The 18,136-nt window shown below is 41.2% G+C and overlaps 1 protein-coding gene across 5 annotated transcripts in view; it reads right to left on the bottom strand.

The window, feature by feature from the left end:
* Positions 1–18,136, bottom strand: part of MTA3 (metastasis associated 1 family member 3) — a 229,532-nt gene that overhangs the window by 80,272 nt on the left and 131,124 nt on the right. For all 5 annotated transcript variants that reach the window (XM_053311426.1, XM_053311430.1, XM_053311452.1 and 2 more), the window contains exons 12-14: positions 16,700–16,824; positions 15,723–15,874; positions 12,391–12,613 (exon numbers count right to left, since the gene is read on the bottom strand). In XM_053311426.1, the coding sequence (XP_053167401.1) occupies positions 12,391–12,613; positions 15,723–15,874; positions 16,700–16,824 (500 nt within the window). The remainder of the gene's footprint in view (positions 1–12,390; positions 12,614–15,722; positions 15,875–16,699; positions 16,825–18,136) is intronic.

The following is an 18,136-nucleotide window of genomic DNA, read 5'->3' as shown; positions in this document are numbered from 1 at the left end:
CTAAAAGATTGTCACTGACAGCCAGAGAGGAGGAAATGCCAAAACGTACACATTGTCACAAAACTGAAGGCGTGCCTGATTCAGGGACAGATAAACGGCTGCAGGCAGCAAAAGAAGAGACTGCATCACTTTATAAAAACAAAACATGGGACTCTTGTAGAGCTACCTGAGGGTAGAAAAGCCATAAGAGCAAATGGGTTTTTAAATCCAAATGTGATGCAGAAGGAGACATCCATCGATGTAAAGCAAGGTTGATTGCTAAAGGTTATGCACAAAAATATGGAGAAGATTATGAAGAAACATTTGCACCTGTGGTCAAATATACATCAATTAGACTACTACTTACTATTGCTGCATCAAGGAAAATCGAAATACATAACTTGGATGTTAAGATAGTATTTCTATATGGTGCCATTAAAGAGGACATATATGAGACACTCACCAGGTTTTGAGGAGCCAGAAAAAGCTCTGGTCTGTAAGATTCAGAAAAGCATATATAGGCTAAAACAAGCTGCCAGAGCTTGGAATGAAAAATTAAACCAACTGCTTCTAAGGGAGGGATTCAAGCAAGAAAAAGCTGATTCCTGCCTGTATACAAGGCTCAGAGATGGAAGGTGGACATACATTCTCATATACGTTGATGACCTGATAGTGTGTCATCAATATAAGACAGATCATGCTGAGTTAGTGAAAAGTTTAAGTAAAGAACTGGAAATTAAAGATCTGGGAGAAATCTCCTATGATCTTGGAATTCAAGTAAAAAGGCAAGAAGATGGAAGTTTTACGCTAAATCATAAAACAAAAGATTGCGGACTTGCTTCTGTCTTGGCTTGATAGAAGCAGATAAAGTAAACACCCTAGTGGAAGTGGGTTTTCTAAAGGAAAAGAAACACAGTGAACCATTAGAAAATACTAACAAGTACAGAATGGGAATTGGAAAATTGCTATACATATCAAATGTTTCACAACCAGACACTGCAGCAGCAGCTGGGATATTAGGCAGAAGAATGAACTCAGCGACTGGACTGCCGCTAAAAGGATTGGACAATATTTAAAGGGCACAGCAGATTTGGAGTTGCTACTGCCTATCAGTAAAGAGCCTAAACTGGAAGTTCTATGGATGTATCATGTTTACTGGCTTGGTGGAAGAGTATGGTTTTGTTTGCCTGTTCCTCACTTATTGTCCTGAATTTAAACTGAGAGGTTCTCCCTCTCTCTGCATAAGAGACTGTTAGTCTGTGTACTGTTTTTAGCCTGTGTTTAGTAAGTAATGAATATCAAACTTTTGTTTCTCAGTTAAAGTTGCTTCCTGTACAATTACTGGGTAGAAGTGATTGTGTGGAAACCATTGGGGGGCGGGGTGGTTTGACCTGACCATGCAGAGGCCTATTGGGCATGCACAGCAGCCTCCAAAATGGCTGCTGCGAGGGGGTGAGGCCCAGCGGGACAACGACTACACAAACAGGATGATTTCACACATAATGGAGGCTGGGGGGGGGGAGGGGACCTTCAGAGACTCCCCCATGGCCATGGAGAAGCCCCCCCAGAGGAGGTAAGTGAATAAAATAAACTTTATTTTTTTGTAAATCGCCCCCTTCCCCCCCCACGCCTGACCAAACTGAGCTGGATGGGGTTCGAGAGGGTGCCAGACTGAACTGGCCCAGTTTGGACCTGAACCTAACTGGGCCAGCGGTGCACAACTTTAAAGTGTGAGTTTTTACACTGCAGTCTAGTAACACATTAATATTAGCAAGAGATTTTTTAGTTAAACACAGAGATGTCTGGAATTAGAGGCAGAAGCAGTATTGACCCTAAGCCCCTTTAATCATCATCTCTGCTGCCAGAGTATATTCCTCTTTTAATTAAACTCAGAGAGATCATAGTAATATGTTGTCACATTTTTAACCTGATTATCGGCTGTCGAATCCCCATGCTACATTAATAGAGCAAAATGAATAAAACACCAAGGATTAACTGAGACCACAGCATCATTGGTATTATCAATGATCAGCATCATTGGTATTATCAACAGAGGAGAGCTGGTCTTGTGGTAGCAAGCATGATTTGTTCCCTTAGCTTAATAGGGTCCACCCTAGTTGCATATGAATGGGAGACTGGAAGTGTGAGCACTGTAAAATATTCCTTTCAGGGGATGGAGCCACTCTGGGAAGAGCAGAAGGTTTCAAGTTCCCTGGCTTCTCCAAGATAGGGCTGAGAGAGATTCCTGCCTGCAACCTTGGAGAAGCCTCTGCTAGTCTGTGAAGACAATACTGAGCTAGATAGACCAATGGTCTGACTCAGTATACGGCAGCTTCCTATGTCTCTATGTTCACATTATTTGAATCAATTTCATTATAAAGCTGGAAAAGCTGGTCAAATGGTAGTTATATTATTATTGTCCTATGCAGCAATTTCACTTTTCAGTGAGTATAACTATTCCCCACCCCCCTTAAAGTTCTATGCAGTATATCCTACAAAACAACTTATTTCTGCTCCCCCCAACTAATGATACAAAATTCTCTTATAATTCAAAGAACAAAATGCCCTTACAAAATCTAATCATTTCCTCCCTTAAAGTACAATGCAGTAATATTAGTCTTTATTATCATTATTACTACTACTACTATGTACTAATAATCTATATATTTATATTTTCTATATACCCGTCACGAATCCCATGTGTGGCAGCTCTCACGAGAGTTCGTGAGCAGCTGCCGATTAGCAACATGGGAGAAAATAGGGGGGCCGGCCACTGGTGGGCCGCCTGGCCAGCGGGAGCAGGTGGTGGTGGTGGGCTGGCCCGGCCCGGCCCAGCCCGGCCACTAGGAATTGGCAGGCAGGAGAGCAGGAGGAAATGGCAGGCCAGCTTTCCGGCCAGCCTACCAGCCAGAAAGCGCTGGGTGGTGGTGCGGGGGAGCAGGTGGTGCGGGGGGGGGGGATGGGGGGGGAGAAGCGGGCCCAGCAGGCCAGCGGAGGCGCAGATGCTCTGTGCCCGGCCCAACTAATTATCATTACTATGTTGTTTTTATTACTGTGTTGTCATTATTACTATTAGTACTATTAGTAATAGTATTACTACTACAATTACTAATAATGATAGCATTACTATTAATTATTATTACTATTATTACTATGCAGTATTATTACCCTATTAGCCTGAAGAAAAATCTAATCAAGCATGTCAAACTTTGCCATATACAGTATCCCAAACATTTCTTAACCTATTTCTGGACCTATTGAGGTTTCCCCTTCTTTGCAGATGTAATCCTTGCAGGGGATTAGATTAGTAAACATATCTTGATAATCACAGGGAACAGAATCTGATACATATCCTAAAAGGAGTCTTAAATGAGTTCTGGCGAGAATATATGGAGCAAAAGAGACCAATAATGTGCTTGTCAGACATATTACTGAAAGCATATTATTGCTGTTGCTCTTGGCAACCTGCTTTGAAATTGACAAGAAGACTGACTGAAGCTGGTTCAGACATGAGAAGACTGCCGGATCAGACCAAAGGTCTTATCAGCCCAGCATTTTCTTTCCCACAAAGGCTAACTGCTCTGGAAGCCCACAAGGAGTGATTGAAGGTAATAGGGAAACACACGAAAAGGATTTTGTGATTTGTTTCAAGCAGATGGCCAAAAAGTTTCATTGCATCAGCAGCTGAACTGGTCATTTCGACGGAATTAAACTTGAAATGTTTTGAGAGTTTCGGCCATAGGGAGCAATGGGGAAACTTGAAACATCCCATTATTCCCCATGGTAGCTCCTAGGGACACCTAAGTAGGTTGAGTGGTAGGGCTTGATGGGTGCTACCTACCACCCAACCCACAAAAGAAATGGGCAAGCAAGTGATACTTAACAAATTTTTAACCTTTCCCCAAAAATGGGGGTTTGGGGAAAAGGTTAGAATTTGTTAAAAATCACCCGCATGCCCATTTCTTTTGTGGGTTGGGTGGTAGGTAGTACCAATCATGCCCCACTATTCAACCCTCTTTGGTGTCCCTAGGAGCTATTCATAGGAAACAATGGGGTGTTTTGAGTTTCCCCATTATATCCTATGGGAGGAACAAGTTGCACTCACAGGGTTCATGCACACATTTTGCATTGCAATTTGCAATGCATTTTGCAACCCTGTCTCAAAAAACACTGCAGAAGCACACAATAAAAGGGAATCTGTCCCTCCCAACACAGAACACACATTTCAAACAGTCCAAAAATGTCCAAAAAAGAATCACTGACCCAGAATGCACTGCCAGCCTCAGTGCCTGCACTGCAGTAACATCATTGGCACAAGTTGCTCTCTCTCACACAATTATGATTCCTCACTTCCTTGCATTGTAACAGCTGCCACAGCAGCACCCTTAGCAGCTAGCATAGCCATAAGCTCAACTAGAGCAACGTCAGCCACATTTTGACTAAGTACACCCTGCAATGCAGATTGAAGAGCTACCAGAGCAGTGAGTGAAGCACAAGTTATTATCAAGGCCAGACATAGAGCTCATCACAACAATCACCTAGAAATATTACACATACACACACACAGCTGCCACTGTCCATTTCTCACCACACTATCTCACAAACAAAACAAACCAGAACTCAAGGCAGGCAGGCACCCAAGTTCTGCCTTTGTCAATCTGAGATCCTGCAAAAACAGATATTTATAGCAGGAATAATACAGCATATTATACTCAATGCTGAGAAAAGAAAACCACAAAATCAAACCTTCCTTCCTTCTCTCCTGAAGCATCCTCTTCAAGAAAGGCATAATGGCCTCCCAGTCCCTTTAAATACATTTTGAAATTCCATCCATTTGTTCCCTCCTCCCAGCCAATGCGGGCATGGTTGCCCATGACAACACTTGATTTATATTACAAGCCAACAAAGAAGCAATGAGATCACAAGCGTATTGGAAGCCAATGCCAGAAAACTAATCAGCAATGGAAAAACAGGTCTCCAAAATGGTGCTTGAAGCGTTTAGATTGAGATGGGGTTGTTTTGTTCCAAGCTCGAAACAGGCCCTTTATTTAAAGGGTGTTTTCTTTTGAGCTCAGATCAGTCAAAACGGCCCATTTCAAGGAAGCATTTCAATGTCGAAATGTTTTGCATATCGCCAGTAAAAGTTCTCTCCTGCTGCTATTTCCCAGTGACCGGTTTTCAGAGTCACCTCTGAAAGTTACAGAGCTACTTGGCAATGCTTGGGATTGAACCTGGGATCTTATGCTTGCAAAGCATGTGCTCTTCATGCTCTTACACGGCTTCTCCTGTAGGACATAATTGTCCTTCAAAGAAAGGAAAGATTATGCTCAGAAGGATGGATCTCTAGAAGTACAATCAATCCATAAAAGTCATGGACAGGTGGAAACTCTAACACACTTATTACAAAGGCTAGCATAGTCACTTGGGTTGAACTACTGCACTTTCCCATTCTGCATATAATCTTCTCTAAGTACATTTAAATTCTATTAGGGTTAATTTTTGGAGAGAAAGATTCTCCATTAAGCAATTGGAATGTGCAAGATAGGAATGAAATGGCCCAACAAGAGTCCTGGAAATGCGTAACTATTTCTAAAAGTTCTTAAGTTCAATTGCTCAACACCAAAATAAAATGTCCTTCAACAGAACGGAAGGCTGCATTGGGCATGTTCTAATCCAGCTGTATGCTATCTTTCACTTTCCTTTTTGGGCCAAGTTACAATGCTCACTTTTGTATAAAAATTCATAACATGGACACTAGTTTTTGTGTCTATATTATTGAGTCCAGCAATAGGAAACAAAAATGGCAGCTAGGAATCCTCCTAGCTAATATACCTTCCCCACAGTGGGGAAGTATCCTACCTAGAGAGCAGGAGGCTGTTGGTTCGAATCCCTGCTGGTGTTTCTCTCAGAATATGGGACAGCAGCGATATAAGAAGATGCTGAAAGGCATAATCTCATACTGCGTGGGAGGAGGCAATGGTAAACCCCTCCTGTATTCTACCAAAGAAAACCACAGGGCTCTGTGTTTGCCAGGAGTCGACATTGACTCGACGGCATAACTTTACTCTGGGTTTTAACTGTGGAAGAAAGAGGAGAGGATGGTCTGCTGCATTTGCCAGCTGTTAATGTGTTAATGTGTTGCCAGCTTCACAGTGTTGAGTAGCACATCACAGTCCCTGGGATGTCTCAGAGAACCATGTCTCTGGAACGGTTTTGCACTGGAGAAAAAGATCCTTAAAATGTGTAAAGTGGCAAAGGAAAGGATAAACATGTAAGTGGCACTTTTAAAAAATAAAGGAATATAGACAACCTGCCTGAAGGGTGGAGTGAGGGCCTGGGTGATGGCTGAGCCACCATTCAGTTCATTGGTACGCAGGTCGGTCATTTCAGTTGCCAAATACCTGTGACTAAAGATTCACTGTGAAATCTGTTTTTATATTACACCTATCTTCACCCTACATATCTTCCTTCCAGGAAGGGTATTATGATGTAACTTGTTACTGAAGCCGGCATAATCAAAAGTATATATTTAAATTTAATAAGGTGTGTGGGGGGGAATTCTATCTACCCTTTCAAAGCTGCATTAACATGTTAAACCATCTTTACTTTCCCACTTCAGGGAGCTTCACTGTAGCTATGGGGTATCTTTGATGCTCAGTTTTCTGTGGACAATTGGGAGATGGTGAATTATTTCCACTGGGAGCTTGTTCCATCAACTAGTTCCAGCTCTTTAATTTGAACTCACATTCCCTTTATTTATGTCCTTATGTTTTTTGTATTATTCTCTGAAGATTACTGTTCTATAGCGTCACTTCCAACTTCATTTCTCACTGTGACATGTCTATTTACTGACTCGGGAGAGCCTCGGCAGCACCTGTGAGATGAATTAAGTGGACAAAGACATAAATTGAGGTGATGGCAGCAGCGAGAGACACTTTCAGCTGTTGCAAGAGGATGTGTTGGCTGAAAAGTTTCCCTTCACCTTTCGTCCGGCAAGATCACCCGCCCTTGTTCTGGGAGCAGGTTTGTGCCATGCTTGATTCGTGATCTATAGCTGCATCTTTCATAGTTCACGTTAAAGGTTGATTCACACAGCAACAGGGGTTTGCTTTTCAGTTCATCACAAGAGTTTGGCCTGTTGCAATCAACAGCAGCTGAAAGGAGCCAGCAAAAGGGCTACAGGGTGTCCTCATACTGGGTGCTGCAATGCAACTCTATCCTCAGGATAAGATGGCAAAGCCAGTCCTCATTAGGCACTATTTGGCTGTCTGATCCAGGAACCAGAAAATACTCTTGCAATACTGCTGGGATACAAACTACAAGCTATACAGGTACATAGGAAGCTCCCTTATATTGAGTCAGACCTTTGGTTCATCTGGATCAGTATTGTCTACACCAGGGTCTAGAGTGATGGACATTGTAGTTCAGCAACATCTGGAGGACCACAGTTGGAAACCTCTGGGCTATATTGACTGTGAGTGGCTTCTCCAAGATTTCAGGTAGGAGTCTTTCCTAGCCCGACCTGAATATGCCAGGGAACAAACCTAGGACCTTCTGAATGCAAATCAGATGCTCTACTAGGCTATTGCCGCATCCCCAGAGATGAAGGGATCATCTGTATCATCTAAGACTCTGACTTATATGCCTGTCTGTTAAAAATAGAGTGGAAGAAGCTAATAGGATTTGTGACTAAAGATCGGGCATATATATATATATATATATATATATATATATATATATATATATATATATATATACCCATACTATTTATGCAATACCAAGAGTACATGGAAATCGACTTGTGTTGGGGAATTTGGATCATTTTGATTATCCGCTCTCAATATTGAAAAGCAAGGCCTTACCCTTCTAGAGCAGGCCTGCACAATTTGTGACCCACAAAGCCAAACACTGTCCATCAGACACAGTATTGTGGCTTCTGAGGGACTTGGAAATCGTCCTCTTTTTGCAGTGTCAGTAGACTGTATAGGAGAGTTATTGAGTTCTTGGTGGATTGTCATTCTTGTTTGTTGTTGTTATTGTTATTATTATTATTATTATTAATTCGATTTCTATACCACCCTTCCAAAAATTGCTCAGGGCGGTTTACACAGAGAAATAATAAATAAATAAGATGGTCCCCAAAGGGCTCACATTCTAAAACTAAACACAAGATAAGACACCAGCAACAGTCACTGGAGGTACTGTGCTGGGGGAGTATAGGGCCAGTCACTCTCCCCCTGCTAAATAAAGAGAATCACCATGGTAAAAGGTGTCTCTTTGCCCAGTTAGCAGGGGATAACTGCTAACTTTGTTGGGCTGCATTTGGCTTTGTTGGTCAGATATTGTACAGGATTGTTGTAGAGCAACATGTGGGAGGACACCTGTTTTGCATGCAGAAGGTTCAATCTCTGGCAATTCTAGGGAGGGCTGACTCCTATAAAACCCTGGAGAGCTGCTGCCCAACAGGATAGACAATACTGACCTATAGACAATGGACCACAATGTTCAGTATAAGGCAGCTCCATATGTTCAAGTGTTTGCAAATGAGTTTCCAGAAGATGCTGTTGCTTTCAATGATGTTGCTGCTTGTCTGTTTCTTACGAGATTACTCCACAGCACGAGAGACATGCCTATACTTGTCTTAACAACCATTCTGTCCTTCACAATACCAAATTTTGTACACACACGTGCATGCACACCCAGGCATTGGGGTACACTCCTTGGAAGTTCTCCTATACAAATCTCATTGAAATGCATGGAGATAGAAGCACATGCACTTTCTGTTTCTCCGAATCTGAGATCTCTAAACATGTCTTCTGGATGCAGTGTTTTGTTTTTAATCTGAATACAGCACTACATATTTTGCAGGATGGAACCCACATTATGTAAACACGGGGGATATAAAAGATGAAAGGAGGAAATAAGCAGTTAATGTCAAGACTGAAACTGAAGTATGTCATAACATCTATTTCCTAGGCAACGAAATATTAACACTACAACAGGGAAAAGGGAAATAATTTCATGTTTTATCTTTAAGCAGAGATATTAGGTCTAAAATCAATTGTAATGGATTAAAATAATATATCATGCAATAAAACACATCCCTCCAGCATGGTTCATAAAATAGTGAGTTATTTCACAATATTATCTGGATACACATTTATCTGTGCATCTAGTGGACAAGAAAAATTAGGCCCTGTAATTTTTCGTAGCATTGCACAAGCTGTGAAGCTCACACTCTCAAATCTACAACAAAACTGGTGCCATTGAAATACTACTAAAACATGATGACCTACATCCAGACTAGTGTAATGCTGTTGTACTAGCGTAAGCACATTGTGCAATGTTATTACACTAGGAACATCTGTTTCAGACTAGTTCTTGTACTTGACACATTATACAAGTTGTTTCAACGTAGGTTACACGATGCATTGAACAATGCTTCGTGCAACCGTTTATGTCCTGAAGGCTTTCCACTAGTAGCTATGCAAAATCACAGAACACTGCAACTTTGTGCAAACCTAGCTTGCTGCAATAGTGCAACACAAATATGGATGCTCAATATGGATCCCATTAACACCTTGTGTTATGTCAAAAAAATGTTTTCTACAAGTTTTTCTTTTCAGAAGATCCCTACTATTAATCAGTGTGTGTAAGAGTATTCATTAGGTGGGTCAATATAACTCGGGCTCTTCTCAAAGTCATTAGAATTTCCAATCATACAAGCAGGCTCGGGATCAAGCGCTAAAGCAACAATATGACAAAGCCACTATAGAATTTATGCTTGGAATAGTCTGTGATGAGCTGTTTTCTGTATTATTTCAATACAGCTTACAGAGGAAAGAAAGATATGCTGAATCCTCTGAAATGAGCGGAGGCTGCATATTAGCAGGGCTTGGTGGATTGAATCTTTTTGCTGCAATTTGTATCTAGTAATATATAATATAATAATAACTAACCAGTGTGGTGTAGTGGTTAGAGCATTGGACTATGGCTGAGGAGAGCCAAGTTCAAATCCTTGTTCAGCCATGAAACTCACTGGGTGACTCTTGGCCAATCACTTATCTCTCCACCTAAACTACTTCCTGAGCTGTGGGGATAAACATAACCATGTACACCACTCTGGACTCCTTGGAGGAAGAGCAGGTTATAAATATTAAAATTAAATTAAAAACATATACTTAAATGTAATGCCTGGGTAGAACATTCAGATTCAGCAGCCTCTTTCACATGCAAAGCACAGAGCTCTGGGTGCAGAAGGCAATCATATCAAGGGAGAATAGTGTTACACACACACACGCGCACCCTTATCAGGACCACACATGCCACTTCTGTTGAAGTCAAAGGGGAAGCTGATCCAGCAGTTTTGCCTGCAAAACTCATATGCCCACGAGTATTGGGCAAGGAGCTTTGTTTCTAATACCCATCTTTTTCATTTTAGAGCAATAATAAAATCCAATCTGGATAAAATACATTTCATGCAACAAAAAGTGCAATTTGCTTCGACAAAAAAGGAATAAGCAAAGTTGAAACAAATGGAGCAGAATTGTGAAAGGTCTGTGGTGTATAAAGAAAAGTTCCATATAAATTAAACAAAGGGGTGAAATAATGCAGAAATGGTAACAAAAATGTATTCCTTTTAAAAGGAATTTTCAATAAGCAAAACTATGAAAGTGAATTTACCTTCCCCAAGTCAAGTCTCCTCCTCAACTTTGAAAGAAAAGCAGTCTCTCTCTCTTTTTGTGAAAAATAAAAAATAGCTTTCCACACTGTGGGGCTTACAGTCAACCCCCATGTCAAATTCCTCCTAATTTGACCCATAAACATGTAGACTCAACACCATTTTAGTGGTTGACATTCAGACTAACAAAGCACAATGCTGCACACATGCCACAGGAAAGGGGCGATTTCCACCCACTTTCTTCTGAAGCTGTGACAACCCCCCCCCCCAAAACGTCCCAGAGGGTTACACAGTCCTCAGGGACATATTTTTCACAGTCACAGAGGGCTTCAGAGGGAATGGGAGCTTGATGAAACTGACCCTCCCCCAGAACATTTGTGCAGCACCAGCTGAAGTCTAGATGTTGGCTAGTGTTTCCCCACATCCAACTAATTAATGATGTAGATGCGGGAAATGCACATGATCATGAGTCCTACACATTACAGGAGAGAAATGGGTGAAACGGTGCCATTTTGGGTCCACTCAATACGGAGTTGTCATTCTGGCCACAGTTCCATGTCTCCTACAGTTATCCCTTCACACTCAATTACTAGCATATGTCAAATGCCCGAAGTTGCACTGACATGATTGGCTTTTTTCTGAGCAAAGGGCTCTTTAGGTTATCCTCATCTCTATGTATCTCCCTCATGCTCACATTTCACTCATAAAGGTTTTTGCAGATGAGCCCTTTCTAGACATTTTCCATTTCAATAACCAACATGGGGCCAGTACCATGTTGGCAGGCTCTGTCCCAGCCAATGCTGTTTGCTTCCATGAGCCTAGGCTTGTTTCAGATGTGGAAATGAATGCTGTTAGGAGGCAGCGTCTATCCCACAAAGCTGAACTACCACCTATGTACGTTGGCTATCCACAGATTAAATGTCTCGAAAGGGCTATGGTCAATGGCTGTCATTCTGATTGAATTTACTCAAGAAGTCCCACTGAAATTAAGAACCTAATTTGTCCTTTTAATTTCATTTGGACTTCCTTGAGTAAATTTAGTCAGGATGATGGCCAGTGTGCTGTCCTGGCTTTGCTTCCAAACCTACAGTATTTACCCAAATCTAAGATGAGTTCCCCGCCCACTTCTTTCCTATGGGGGGAGGGTTTCCATCAGAAACAGATCCCTCTTTCCTTTTGCATGAATACACAGGTATAATCTGTATTTAGTCTCTAACTTTTAAGGCATTGTCTTACATTCAGAGTCATCTTCTATTTGGGTAAATATGGTATAAGCTTTTTTTTTTTTTTAACCATTGCAATAAATTATCACAGTGGTTCTGCAACCAATTCTAAAATGTCTTAATATTTCATCAAAAATATGGCTTGTGTTTAAGACATATGAATTGATTCCCCACCAGATAAATTAAATACAGTACCAATAAGTTAAAATGGAACATGTGATGATAACGTATGAGGTAGGCAGACAAAACCATGATTCATTCATCAGTATATCCTTTTGAAACCTACTTTATTATTCAATTAAGTATTAAACTTTTCTAGAACTTACAGTATTTTCAGTAAATTTTCTTTGGTGACAAGCAAGACAAATGAAAATAAAGATTTTTTAAAAAATTAACACAAAGGGGCTATAGACAAATGTGTTTATTGCAAAAGAAACAAACAAAAAGGGACGACAGAAAGTGGTTGGAAGGATGGCACATCAAGCTAGGAATTTAGAAACATCTTACATTCTGCCCTAATGGCAGCACAGTTAATAAGGACAAAAGGTCTTCTCGCTGCGCGTTTCAGCTGAAGAGTATTTCTGCAGACCTGGCGGGCAAGCTTAGTCAAGTATGTAGTATGAAGGAAGAAGGACTGACGTGTCTTCACGGCAGATTTTGGACTGCCAGTGTTCCGGACTGGTATTCCCTGCGTTGCCTGTCGTGACATGTGTGTTCTAATGCAAGGATCCTGAAAGAAAAAGAAAAATTCAGACCAAAAACTAAGAGTGTTACTGTCTGAGATCTCCTTTCCCACTCTTCACCAATTCCAAGGGTAATGAAATCAGGCATGGTACCACTTATTTTCAATGACTGTAGCCATACGCAATTTTTAAAGATGGCATTGTATATACTCATTGGCAAGAGAACATCTCCTACTACTATATTTTTACAAAACACTTAAATATAGTTTCTGAAATACGTCAGTAAAATGAAAATCAAATTATGTCAATAACAGAATCAGGAAGGATGCCTTAAAGTTCTGATTCTGCTACTGATATATAGCATGCTTCAGACACTATCGATCTATAATATTTAAGGGTTTTGTAAAAATATAGCCTTATAGTAAGAGGCAATATCTTGCCAATCGGTATATATTAGGGGTGTGCAATTCGATTCATCCTTGAATCAATTTGGGTTGAATCGAGGGTGATTCACAAATCTGAACCCTCAAAATAGAAGGCCTGATTTGGAGTCAAGGAGAATCACCCCCGATTTGACTCAAATCTGTTTGGGTGATTCAACTGCCATTTTGAGGCCCATTTTGCTGGGAAGATGGGCCTCAAAATGGCACTTTTTAACAGGTGGACCAGTCCTCCGAGGCAGGCTGACACACTAAGTCAGCGCATGGAGGGCTGGTCTACTTGCTGTCCCCAAAAGGCAAACTAGCAATCCTGTTTTTCCAGGGAGAAAAACTGTCTGTCCAATTGCGAGTGGCAGCTAGACCCAGGTAAACCATCCTCCAAGGCAGGCTGATACGCGAAGTCTGGAGCGGAGGACTGGTCTACCTGCTGATCTCAATGGGTAGACCAGCTCTCCACAGGAAAAAAGCACATTTTTGAGGCCTGTTTCCCCCCGAAAAACATGCCTCAGAATGGGAGTCAAACTAATCAAATCGGTTTGAGTCATCCAAAGCTGATTTGTCAAAGCAGCCAGCCAAGCTAGCTGTTCTCAACAAATCAATTCGAGGTTTTCACAATTCGATCGCAAATTGAATCGCAAAATTTGATTTGTACAAACCTTGTGTGTGTTTGTGCATGTACACACACATATAATTTATTTATCATATTTATATACTGCCTGATATCTCTCTCTCTCTAGGCAGTGTACACAATCCAAGTTACAATATAAAAATAAAAGAACACTTTCACAGAATAAAAACAATTAAAAACAATTTGCAGAGCAAAACAAAACAAAAGGTTTAAAAGCCTGGGAAAGGTGTGTCTTTTAAAAAGTAATCAGAGATGGAGAAGCTCTTATTTTGATTGGGAGTGCATTCCAAAACCCTGGGGCAGCCACAGAGAAGGCCTGGCCCTGAGTCGCCACCAGATGAACTAGCGAAAACCATAACTGGACTTCTCCAAATGATCTTAATAGGCGGCAGCGTTCATGACAAAGAAGGTGCTCTCTTAAGTACCCTGGACCTAAGCAGTTCAGGGCTATATAGGTAATGACAGCACTTTTTATTTCACTCGGAAACGTATTTGGCAGCCAATACAATTCTTTCAGAATCCCTTTGGGGTGTCCCAGAGACCGACCTGGCTCCAGCTCTCGGCCACTGCCTCAGAGAGAAACCAGAGAGAGTTTGGTATCCAGGAGCACTCCTAAGCAATGCATCTGATCTTTCAGGAGGAGTGGAACCCTATCCAGAACAGGCAGATCTAAACCATCTCTTGGGTCTTGACCCCCCACAATGTACCTCCATCTTATTTGGATTCAACTTCAGTTTGTTATCCTTCATCCAGCCCATTACTGTCTCCAGGCAGGTATTTAGGGAAGTTATGCCATTTCCTGATAGCAATAGCAATAGCACTTACATTTATATACCGCTCTATAGCTGGAAGCTCTCTAAGCGGTTTACAATGATTTTAGCATATTGCCCCCCAACATTCTGGGTACTCATTTTACCAACCTCGGAAGGATGGAAGGCTGAGTCAACCTTGAGTACCTGGTCAGGATCGAACTTGTAACCTTCTGGTTACAGGGCGGCAGTTTTACCACTGTGCCACCAGGGGCTCGTGGTATGACACGATAATGATGATGACACTGATAAGAAGAAATAGATCCAAGAAGCAACTTTGCTTCTTGGAACACATCATTAAATTAATTCAGGGAGGATTGGTCTATTAATGTCTATTAGCCATGATAGCTAAAAATGTACAGCAAAATGCTAGCTCCCACTCACAGAAGCCATATGTCTTTGCATAATGAGGACAACGAACAGTGACAGGGTATCATCCTCATGCCCTGTTGTGAACATTCAGAGCAATCTGCTTTTGGAAACAGAAGGCTGGACTGGACCTTGATCCAGCACAGCAATTCTAACATTCTCATATTTTATTATTAGTTTATCATCAGCCTGAGCTCTCAAAGTGGAGAAAAACATTAAACCCACACACACATCAAAGTATCCAAAGAAAGCTACAAAATAAAGCAGAAGCATTATCTTAGCAATAGGGAGAAGAATACAAACCAAGCAAATCTCCAGTACATTTTGAGCTTAGAAGCCTACTTAAAAAGAAAATCCTGAATAGCCTGTCCATCCAACTGGTCCAAAATTCAAAATCTTGTAAATTTCAAAAGGTAATGAATTCCCTAAATGTGGGGTAGCAACAGACAACACTTTACTAATTGCCAAGATCTAGTCTCTGAAGAGACTAGCACTGTCCTACTAAGCACCACAATTTACGTGAAACTGCAACAGCAGGACCTTAGAACAGGGAGATTTTGTCCTACTGAATCCACATAAAACAAGGAATTAAATTCACTATCTCCATAGCACTTCTTTCCAACCTTAAGAACCTACAGACCATTTCTCAAATGAAGTACAAAGATGAGCAAATCATGCACTGGGGTTCTTTGACCAATGTAACTGGCAAGAACTCTATACACTTTTCTAAGAGCAAAGAAATAATGCATAGGAATAATTTTATAGGATAAAAGGCACTGAGTACCACCAGAACTGAAACAACTGTGCACAGTAATCAGACATTCTGAATAACACAAAATACATACAATGTATACGATGTCCAGCACCAGCAGAATCTCATATAATTCTGTACTTTAAATTAATGCCTTACCTCTGTTGTTTGACTAGGAGAAAATCTATCTTCATTTGTCAGTGTTGGCATTTTTAGGCCACCGTATTTCTTCCAGTAAATCCAACAAGGTGCACATAATCTACACTGCATGTTGGGGGGACCCCAAGAATACCACTGATGAGACTGTGTGACTAAAAGATGAAAATAAAATTGAGTTGATCTCTGCTGCATTAAAATTAAAAGAAAAACAAAAATGATCTATTTGATGTGGAAGTATGCTGCTACAAGAAAAACTGTAAATCTGGTAAGAGCACATAAGCAACAATATTTCTACTAGGGTAAATTTAAAAACTTTTCATTTTTAATCTGCAAATGCAAATACGTTTCTAGCTGCCTGAAAATCAAGGGCATTTAGATTATAAATTGATTCGTATTGCAGCGACTGCACTGCTTGTGAACCACAAGGCAAAATGCATCCTCACACTTACTCTGGGACATGGTTTGGGGGCACATACTACATACAACCACCTTGCTGAAGCCTGAATGGGAGGCTGCCAGGGAATCCCATATGTGCTGCTTTGAGTCTGATAATGAAACAAATGTGGGATACAAACATAACCAATAAAAAGAAATACATACATTATAGCTCACTGGGGGCTCAATAAGCCACCTACTTTTGCTACCTGCCCAAGACTACAAAAACAGGACAGCAAGTACCACCTGGCAGGCCCCAATACAAGGCTGGTGGAACGCAAGCCATGGAAGCTGGTCCTAGAAAACTACTACTATGTGTATACAGTTTATGCAAGCCTGGATCCAGAGCCCCACATCTGCTCTGATCCATGCATGCAGCTCCTATGTGAATAGCCATCTCAATTCACTCCAATGAAATAGCTAGCTACATGTATACAAACTGAGCTTTCTTCCCCGCTCGCTTCATTAAAGTGAATAGGAGAGCTCCTTGCATGCTGCAGATCTATGTCAAAACGCACAGATGCAGAGATACTCTCACTTACCGTAGCAACTTTCACAAGCACGGCCTATTAATGAGTTCTGGGTCTGATGAGGTGCTCCAACTGCTCCATTCATGGCACTTGGCTTCCCATTAGTGCTGGATATTTGACTGGGATTTGATTTGTTGCTTCAAATTTAAAAAAAAAATGCATGCATGACCAACTGCCCTAATAACATGAGATAAGTAATCAGAATCACCTATTGAAAGTTTGGTGTCACCCACTTACAGGGCAGATAATCAGAAAGATTACAAAGGGCAAAAATATTTTCAGTGTCAAATGGGTAAGATGGAAGCAAAAGCAGCAATATTTCCAATGCACCAATTATCTCAGAGACTTGTAAGTAGATATTATCCTCTGCCATTGCTGAGTTCCACCCACTAGCTGACATCCAGTGCAGCATTAGGAGGGCGGAGCAAGAGTGGCACCCTGGCAGCGAAGGCTGCTCTGAGCTCAGCCAAAGGCTTGTGGAAGAGCAGAGGGCTGACCTCAGGGACATATCCCTGGAAGCCAAAGAGCACTTTTGGAGGGAGGAGAGAGCAGCAGAAGTTGCTCCCTGCACATGTGCCGTGCTGCCCACCAAGCCTTCAGCTAAGCTTACAGCAGGCCTTCTTGCGAGGGCACAGCAAAAGCTCTGCCCTCCTAATGCTGGCTGTTTGACAGCCTTTGTAGTACTTGGGCACACAACCACACTTACAGAGTAGTGCTGCACTTGACTCTAGAAAGCTAAACGTCTTCCTTAAAGCAGCTGTAGTAGTAAATCCACTACTTATTAGTGAGTCACAGAATCACAGGCAGCCCTTGACACCCAAAAACCTGTTTTCCATCCCAAAGTCTCTTTTTACAATCATGAGAGTCTCAATGTTCAGTTTTTTTTAAAAAACTACTATGCCTGTAAGAAGCACTTCACTAATCACATACTTGTTTAGTCACAGTTTTAAGATACAGTAAGATGTATTATATTCAACAACCTCGGATCTCTAATGACTGCTCCGTGTTCTAACAGACCCTCAATACCTTACTCAAGCATTTTTCTTTCAACTCAAGCTCTCCTGGCAGTATGAATACTGACTGTGAATACCTTCCTTTAAGTGTTGCATCGACATAAAGTAGTTATTGTGTTAAATTATAGTTTTCATTATGTTGCATAATATTGGGTCAAACTAAATGTTACATTAAGCATATGCTTAACACCATGTTTAGTTTAATAAAAACTAAATAACATAATGCAGGAGAGGGGCTTTCACTTGGGGTGCTTATCCCCCCTACATAGTTAATGAGTTTCCCCCTCATTTTACTAAACTCCCTGCCCCAAACCTAACCACCCATCACTCTCCCCCTACAAAAGTGTCTTTTCTTTCTTCTCCCCATAGAGGTGTCCCCACCAAAAATTAAAGTGAGGAGTTGCTCCTCAATTTCCCCCTCTGTGTGTATCCCTGG

The sequence above is a fragment of the Hemicordylus capensis genome, chromosome 1, assembly GCF_027244095.1.
Source record: "Hemicordylus capensis ecotype Gifberg chromosome 1, rHemCap1.1.pri, whole genome shotgun sequence".
Classification (NCBI taxonomy): Eukaryota; Metazoa; Chordata; class Lepidosauria; order Squamata; family Cordylidae; genus Hemicordylus; species Hemicordylus capensis.
The sequence above is the reverse complement of the archived record's forward strand: the minus strand, read 5'-3'. Positions and strand labels throughout refer to the sequence as shown.